This window comes from Larus michahellis, chromosome 5 (assembly GCF_964199755.1).
Source record: "Larus michahellis chromosome 5, bLarMic1.1, whole genome shotgun sequence".
In the NCBI taxonomy this organism is placed as follows: Eukaryota; Metazoa; Chordata; class Aves; order Charadriiformes; family Laridae; genus Larus; species Larus michahellis.
This window is the reverse complement of record NC_133900.1, coordinates 52,021,327-52,029,848: the sequence shown is the minus strand read 5'-3', so window position 1 is coordinate 52,029,848 and position 8,522 is coordinate 52,021,327. Positions and strand designations below refer to the sequence as shown.

The window sequence follows — 8,522 nt, the reverse complement described above, 5'->3', positions numbered from 1 at the left end:
TGCCCCTGGTGCCACACTACTGCGCTGAGCCGCCTCGCCGCGCTTCCCCGCCGCCCGGGGGTTTACCTCAGCACTGACACTACACCCACCCACCTCGGCCCTAGCGCAGGCTTCGGCCTGCCGCCTCCCAGCTGCTGCGCGCCGACAGACGCCGGCCCAAAGGGTCGCGCAGCCCGGCCCTGAGAGCGAGAAGAGCCGTCCGGCCCTCCGAGGCCTCCTGCGGGGCCGCGGGAGCCAACGGGAGCCGCCAGGCCCAGCCCCGCTGCCTCCCCGGGCGCCCTTACCGGCCTCCGCGTCGCCATGGCAACAGCGCCCCCCCCTCAGGACCCCCTCCTTTAGTTGCCTACCTTCCTGCCTGAGCCGTAACACCTCAAGGATCCCCCTCTCCCCAGGCTGATCTCCCCACCCCCCGCCCCACGGGCCCCCTAACCGAAAAGCCTAAAGCCCATCACCGCCCGGAACCTCGGAGGCCACCCTCGGACGGCGGGGCACCGGCAGAAGTAACCCCGATCCCCCCGACCCCGTCCTCGTCCCACCGGCAGGCAAGGGCTACCCGCCGCGCTGCCTGAGCAATAATCGCTGCCCCTCCCCTCGCGGCCTGCGTGCAGGTCCTCGGCCAAGGTGTCCGTGGCGCTGCCAGTACTCGGCGCTGCCAGTACTCAGCGCCGCTGAGGTCCCCGCCTGTCCACCGTGCTGCCTGCGCACAAGTGCGGCAGCCTGAGGAGACGGGGAAGTTGGGACCGAGCGGCGCTCCGGGCCGTGCCGGGCTGGGCCGCGCCGGCGGGACGGTGCTGGCGGAGGGCGGTGAGGGTGGGGCGGGCGGCGAGGGGGGCCCGGGTGGAGAGGGGGGCCCGGTGGCGGCGGCGGTGGCGGCGGAGGAGCACGGCCCGGCGCCGGCCGCTATGGACCAGTGCGTGACGGTGGAGCGGGAGCTGGAGAAGGTGCTGCAGAAGTTCTCGGGCTACGGGCAGCTCTGCGAGCGCAGCCTGGAAGAGCTCATCCAGTACGCGGGCGGGCTGCGCCGGGAGATCCTCCAGACAGAGAGTACGTGGAGACACCCTCCTACCCCCCTGCCCTTTTTCCCCCTACCCCACGTCCTCCACCCACTACCCTTTCCCCGGGGAGACGGGGCCCGGCTCCTTCCTCCGGGGTTAAAAGGCCCAAAACTTTGGGCCTTCGTGGGCTGTGGGACGCCTCCAGGGAGAACTCCCCCCTCCTCCAGCCTCGGGGCTGAGCAGAGCTCCCCGCTCCTGGGGGTTTCCCGACCCGCTTACGGCTGGCCCCGGGGAAGGTCTGCTGGGGGAGGTCTGAGCTGGAGGTCTCCCCCCCTCCCCTCACCCCCCCAGCCCCTGGAGTCGGAGCTTTGTGTGCGTTTGCGGCAGGGAAAAGTTAAAGGTAGGAACAGGTATGGGCCCTCCTTGGCCTTGCCTGCCTTGGGTGCGCTGCTGAAGAGGAGCGTTGGTTCCTGGTCGGCGTGTCCATACCTCCCGCACCTTTGTGCGGGGTTGCAATGGGGTTAGTCCACCCCCGGGGAAATAAGCAGCAGAGCTGCCCTGTTCTCTTTTTTTTCCCCCCTCTTACTTCTTTTCCTTTTTTCCCCTCTCCTGAGTCACTAAATTGTTTTCTTTTGATGTGGCTAGGTTTGGAAGTGTTTGGGCAAAGCCACTCTTGAGCAGGAAGTAAACACGGCTTCCCAAGTCTTGTTTGTGTTTTACAGCTGATGTTGCGCCCTTGCGCAGGCGGGCTAGATGGCCAAAGCGTTCTATAAACATGAGACATTTAAACCTTACGAAATCCCTGAGATGGAGGTAATGCAGTGTTTATTGATGGAGTGGGAGGGGATGGTGAGACAGCTGAAGTGATTTACCCAAGGCCATGCAGGAAGCGAGTGATGGCTGAAGGATTAAAAATGTGAACTCGCAGGCTCCTGAGCCCAAACTTGAAAACAAACTAACTGTGCTGTTTCACTGTTTTGCAGAATCTGGTTTTGCTTGGTTCAGAGAAAAATGTGTTTGTTGCAGCCTTGTACAAATACAGGTGCAAAGCTCGCTTACAAGTGCGTATAATTCCAGGAACATAAACACAAGTGTATTAGAGCTGCTGTGTGTACACAGCAATTTCCATAGAGAGCAAACATGGAACTCCGGTTCTGAAGCATACATTTGGGATGAAATAATGTTTGGTCTTTTTTGGCATTGTTTTGAACTGTGTTTCAATAAATGTATTTTGTGCTCTTCGAAACAGCTTGGGCTTGTGCATTAAAGACAGTTGATAAAATATGTATCTTCACGAACTGAGATGCTGACCTTGCATGGAAAGCTGTGTGGCATGACCCTTATGCCTGTATTGATTTTCGTAGGACTCTGTGGGGCTGTAAAGATTAGTCTCTGAGAATCCTGTTGCAGGTCCAGAGCTTTTACTCCATGATAATATTAAAAGGTTCTAGTGTGTGGTTCCTTCAGGGTCCTTGTTAGGTTTTCTGTCCAGACTTGGATTAAGAGTTTTTGAGACTGTCCTGTGAAACCCTCTAGACGTGTTTTCAGCGCTTACCAAATAAGTGGTGATGCTGTCCCAGCAGAGTGCATCCCAAATTCAGCTTTCTTTTAGTAAGTACTTGGTGCACTCTCAAACATCTGGGGACTCTGTTCAGTTTTGGGATCCGAGTGTAAGCTGGCTTTATAGGTGGCGAAACTCTTATTTTTTTTCTTTAACGTGGTATTTATAACTTTCTAATAAGAACAGGTATTTGCAGCTTTTAGATACTGTATGCTGAATATTTTTGAAAAATGATGGAAGTAGAAGCAGCCAGAAATCTTAATGTGGAGCTCTGCAATTCAGGCGTATGAACTGCAGACATGTGCTTGTGTATATAATTTTGAAGGAAAAAGGGGAAGACCCTCGCTGCTGAAGAAGAAAGTAATGCTGTAGGACAAGACTGGAGAGCAAAGATATATGAAAAGGCTTTAAATAGGCAGTGGATATAAAAAGGAAGTGGGTGGAGAAAAAGAAACTGTTAGAAGCTGCTTCAATCTCTAAACTGGTTTTCTTTTTCCCTACTCATACAGTCTCTTAAAACTTCTGTTTTCATATTACAGGCTACGTACAGAGCAACCCTATGCTAAGGCCTGTGAATAGGAAGATGAAGTTTGTTTTTCTTCTCTCTTCCCCTAATATATCTCGCTTCCTGGAATAGCCAAGGCAGGATTGCATATTCTTGGATGGTATAAATGTGTCTGGCTGAGTAAACTTGGCTTTGGACTCTACTCTGTGCCTAGTGTCTGCTTGCTAATGTATTTTATTTTTTTTAAATTGTGGCTGTACGTACACAATACAGAAAGAAGCTGTCAGTCTGTAGTGTTCTGTGAACACTGAATTACTGGGAGGACTGTCTGCAGGCTTTCTTCTGCTGATTTATTAGAAGTAGCTCATAGTTTAATTAAAGCTGAAAGAAATGGGTAGAGGGGAAATCTTTTCTCTTATGGCTCTGTCTTTTCCTGCGTAGACGTTTTCATTGTTACTGTAGTTGGTTTCTGCTACAGTGAGTGTTAGGGGCCAGTAATTCACTTACTTGCTTGGGGTAAAAGCTGTTACGCATGTAAGTTGTTCGGATTTTAGCTTAATGGCTTTTCTTGCAAAAAATGGCTATTAAGGGAGTGTATTTTAACCTTTCCATTTATTGGGGAATGAGTATTTCCATTTTGCTTGTTGCGTAATCTGTGACTGATCATTTTGTCTTGGCAAAAGTCATGAGACAGTTATTTAAGATCCTTCATGGGATTTTTAAATGTAGATCATAAAAATTAAATAGTAGCGGAAAAATAATGATTATTCTTGAAATAATTTTAGAAGGCGAACTTTATGTAATAGTTGAGTGAATTTTTTTTTTTAATTCAGGATGCATAGAGTCAAGTTCGTGAACATGCGCTGCAGAGGCTATTTGAATCCTAGTACTCCTCGCTCATTCACTAGAAAAAATACTGAGCCCTATTAGCTGTTTGCCTGGGAGGTGATCGTTAGTTTCATGGGACTGGAGGGAGGAAAAAAATTTAAAGCTTTTTTTTATTTTCTTAAAAGCCTATGTCTGTTGCAAAAATGCTATTAAAGCTTCCTCAGTTGGGGCTGAGCAGGAGCTATTTACTTTTCTAGAAATGAGGTAGTTTTAGTGTATAACAACAGAAGGTTGGAGAGAGTTAGGGTGCATAAAGGAAGGTATCTAGAATAAGTGGCTGGTAAATTATTACCTACCCCCTATGATTACAGCTTTTTTTTCTGGATTTTCTGTGCGCTCTCTGAGGCATATTGCTAAGGGGACGTTGTAAGAGTTACACTTTGTTCCTGTTCTCGTGTTGCCGGTCCTGCAGCAGCAGTTCGATGCGCCTGCATTTTGCTCTCCATGAAATACCAGAAACTGGACTCTAATGTGCTGCTGAAACCAAAGGCATTTTAAAATAATACAAAATGAGAAAGGAACAAACTTTATGACGTGGTTCCTTTTTAAATCTTTCTTCTGAAGAGATATTTTGGGGATTTTATTTTTTCACATGGAGGGTTTGGATCCGGAGTGTTAGGGAAGCATTTCTGGGCTGCTCTCCCACTTAAATTAGCTTTCCTGTGCCATTGAAGGCTGCTAAGTCTGTGTCCCTAAAGGGAAAATTCTTCATGTGGAATGAACTTTGAGGAAGGAGAGACCTTCAGAGGTAAGACTGAAAAAAAAAAAGAGCTTCTCCTTGTATTTTGAAATCAAAATCTGGAAGAAAGTACTGGAGTAAAGCACAAAAAATTTAAATATTTTCTGACTAAAGCTACTGAGTGGAGTTGAGGCATGAAGAGTGTAAACTGTTAAGTGCAGTGATGTGGTCAGGGGCTTGTAAAACTTTCATATTTATTATTTTGTCCACAGAATGGGTCACACAGCATTGCACCTGCTGGTTGGACATAATTTTAAAAATGTCACTGTTTTTAGTTTCTTTGTACAACAAGAAAGAGTGGATCTGATGTTCACAGTCAGGTCCTTTATGGGCTGTTTCTCATCCATTGAGGAGAACTGGAGACTGGTTGGCTGAACTATTTGGAGCCGTTTCCACAAGTCAGGAAGCAAAGGTTTCCCACTGCTCAAATGCAAACAGAATCTGATATAGGTGACTAGCTTGCAGGGCAAGTGTAAATTGGGCCCTAATAAATCCAAGTTTTGCTTGCGCCTTGTTGAAGTTAAACATGATGTTCTGACATATCTTCAGGAAACAGTCTAAAAGAAAACTGATCCTGTTCAGTAGCTTCCTATGATATCCTGTGAGATTTCTGGATTGGGGCATCTCTGAGATGTGTTTATTAATCTACTGTGGCTGAGACACATGAGAACTTTAATTTTTTATACTGTTGCACTTGTTCAATGTTATTGTGCAGCCAACTGGATTCCTAATTCCATGGATGAGCCGTGTCCTGTACATCTTCCTTCATTTAAATTGATCTTTCTTTACACATACTCTCTAATTGCATTTCTTTCTTTTAATACCATTTGTTGTCATTATATGTTGTTGCATATTAAGAGATATGATTTGTAACAAAGTTAGTAATTTTCCTTTCTTTTGTCTAGATCAAGATGGAGACTTGTCGGGGACAATTTCACTTGTTATGACACAATGTTGTAAAAGAATAAAAGACACAGTTCAAAAACTGGCATCCGATCATAAAGACATTCACAGCAGCGTATCCCGAGTTGGAAAAGCCATTGATAAGGTATTTACATTGTGGTTTCATTGTATAGTCGCATATCTTCTGTCATGTGTACTCTACAAAATTTGGATTTATACTACAATTAATTTTAATTAAATCTTCCTGTCAACTACAGAAGCATAGGCTTGGGGCAGAAGCAGGACAGTAGGGTGTACAGTACTTGCTTTCAGAACTTGTGTACAGAGTACTCCTCCTTGAGCAGCTCAAATCTCTTAATTTCTGAGAGAACATGCTTTATAAATATTACTAGACTTAGTAATAGTGTGTGTTATGTCAGTTTAGCAAGATGTTTGCTTCAATATCAGACTCAATAAGAAATAGTGGGTTTTTTATATATGTTGCATTTCTATTTAATTGTCAGTAGCGAATAACGCAAAAGTGGCATTCTGTTCTAGAAGGCAGCTTAAAAACTGAGAGAAATTTTTAAGAAAGACACTTTGTACGTATTTTAGGTGTGTTGTCAGTTCTTAGGGCTCAGTTTTATAACATACGATGTTCTTAATGTGAGAAGAGTAGATTCAACTTCTCATAGTATCTGTGTCTATGCCATAACAAATAATAAGGGAGGGCAGCTTATCTTTGAAGTTTTGCATACGGGACAGTCTTGTATGAATTCTAGGTTCAAGAATAACTGGGATCTGAATATACTTTTGTAGGTAGATATTAACAATTCTTTAAAATTATACTAAAACTCTGTTTTTGTAGTAAGTGGTGCTGTATGTATACTTTCAGGCCATGCTTTTCTCTGTGTTCTGTATAAAGTAGTTCTGTGTACAAGGAGTCTTGTACTTTTTTGGATGTTCTTATGTGATAGTTTCATATCAGAACATACTTACGTTGATAGGGCCTGAACATTTGGTTTGAGGTGGACCTTATAATTTTACTAAGGAAGATTCTAGTAAATGAGTCTTTTCATCTGGACAAAGACATTAGCAGCATTACAGAATGCTCATTCATCCTTTGGGAATTGCATTTAAACTTTGTTAGTAACAGTAATCTGTTAAAGCATAATTTAATAGTAGTGCGATGAAGAGACAAAGTACATAATGCTGTGTTATTGGGCAGAATGTCTGTGCAACTGTTGTATTTTTGCTTATATCTCTGACTGACCATCATGGAGAGCTCAAAGTTTGTACTAATAGCTTTAATCCAAGCATCACTGTTATCCAAAGCTTAAGGACGCATCTGTCTCTAATCCTTGCTGCTGTATCTAAACCAATTAACTAGAGTAAAATTCTATCCTTATTACTGGCTTGAAGCCTGAAAGAAATCTATGTAATCTTGTCCTAAGTTTGAAACTTTCGTGTTCTACTTTAGAAGTGGACTTTGTACGAGTAAGCTTTCAGGTTTGTCTAGACCTCTTTCATTTAAATACTCTGAGGTAGAGCAGCCCTAGATCATATATAGAAGGTGTGAATATTCAATGGAAATCGGTGACAGTATTTCTTAGAAACCAAAGAAAGCAACACTTGCAAGCCTAATAAAGTTTAGGCTTGAGTCTAATGCCCAAATAGCTGTTTCAGTTCTCCTGTGCATAGTTTTTCCAGTGCTGTTTTAAGTTTATTTAGTATTTTTATTTGAAGAAGAATAGCTGGAAATAAAAGCATTTTTTAAATTTCACATGTGTGGTTTTGTAAAATAGTAGAAAGGATACCAATAATCTGCTCTGTGCCTGTTGAGTGTCAGAAAGGTTGTTTCAGTGAGGTGTTCAAAAGTGAGCTCAACTTGCTGTATTCAGTGTGCTTGTTCCTCTGGATTTTCAATCTTGCTTAGCGTCTGTGGTGTTTATATCAAAACAGTGGGAACCGCATGAGCCCCCAGTTCTGCTTGTGACTAAGGACATATTTTTATGAAGTTCAGAGCATCAGTTAGGATTGTCTCCTTAAATATGAACTTTGTTTCGCTTTTTTAAATGCAAGTAGTATGAATTTTATTAGTTTTCCCTGATTGTAACATCTTAATGGAACTACTTTAAAACGTACCCTGAAGTCTTGGCCTGTTTGTCAGATGAATATGTGTAATGTTTAAATCCAGGTGGAACTTAATGTTACCCTGGATGGTGATATTTGAAGGAAATCTTCAGTAGGTACTTAATGCAATTTCCCTGTCCTGCTGGAAAATATGCTTGAAACCTACCAGCAAAGTCTTCGTTGGCATCCGAGTCCCATAACCTATTGAAACTGCCCTTCCCCCATTTCTTCCCCATAATATACTTAAGCTTAAACCAATAGAAGTAATTAAGCGTAATTGATGTAATGAATTGATTCTCGGCACATTCTGGGCAAAATACTACTGCTTCCTAAATAAAATGCTTGTTAGAATTTAAAGAAGCACAGCCCTTGCCTTGGTTCACGAGATTTGAGTTTTATTTCTGACACATATAAATCCTCATTCTAGCGTTTTTCCTAATTTATTTTATAGACAGATTGACACCTCTGGAACACTGCTTATGGTCTTCCTAGCTCTATATGCTCAGGCTCAGATAAATGTAACTCATTATTTTATTGTCTTATTTGAGATTGGGAAACATGCTAATGCTGGTGCCAATTTTATGTGACGCATCCAAATGACAGCTGTTGTTACGTGTAGAATCAACAAACTTCCTACTTAACAAGCTTTGATTTTGAAATAGCTTGTTGTATTATCTGCTTATGGCAAATTTCAGGGTAAATTTCTTTTTTCCAGGGTTGAGACAGGTTTATACCTATATGTAAAGTTTATTCTGGTCGTTTTTTAAGTTAGTTTTGTCATTGCTTATGAACTTGGATGGGACCTAGATTTGTCTGCCT

General features: G+C 43.7%; 1 protein-coding gene across 2 annotated transcripts in view; it reads left to right on the top strand.

Moving 5' to 3' along the window:
• The first annotated feature begins 705 nt into the window (after nucleotides 1–705).
• Nucleotides 706–8,522, top strand: part of RMND5A (required for meiotic nuclear division 5 homolog A) — a 29,565-nt gene continuing 21,748 nt past the window's right edge. The window contains exons 1-2 of one of the 2 annotated variants that reach the window (XM_074587275.1): nucleotides 706–1,044; nucleotides 5,594–5,736. In XM_074587275.1, the coding sequence (XP_074443376.1) occupies nucleotides 903–1,044; nucleotides 5,594–5,736 (285 nt within the window). In that variant the 5' untranslated portion in view covers nucleotides 706–902. The remainder of the gene's footprint in view (nucleotides 1,045–5,593; nucleotides 5,737–8,522) is intronic. The other variant, XM_074587276.1, reaches the window with a different exon arrangement.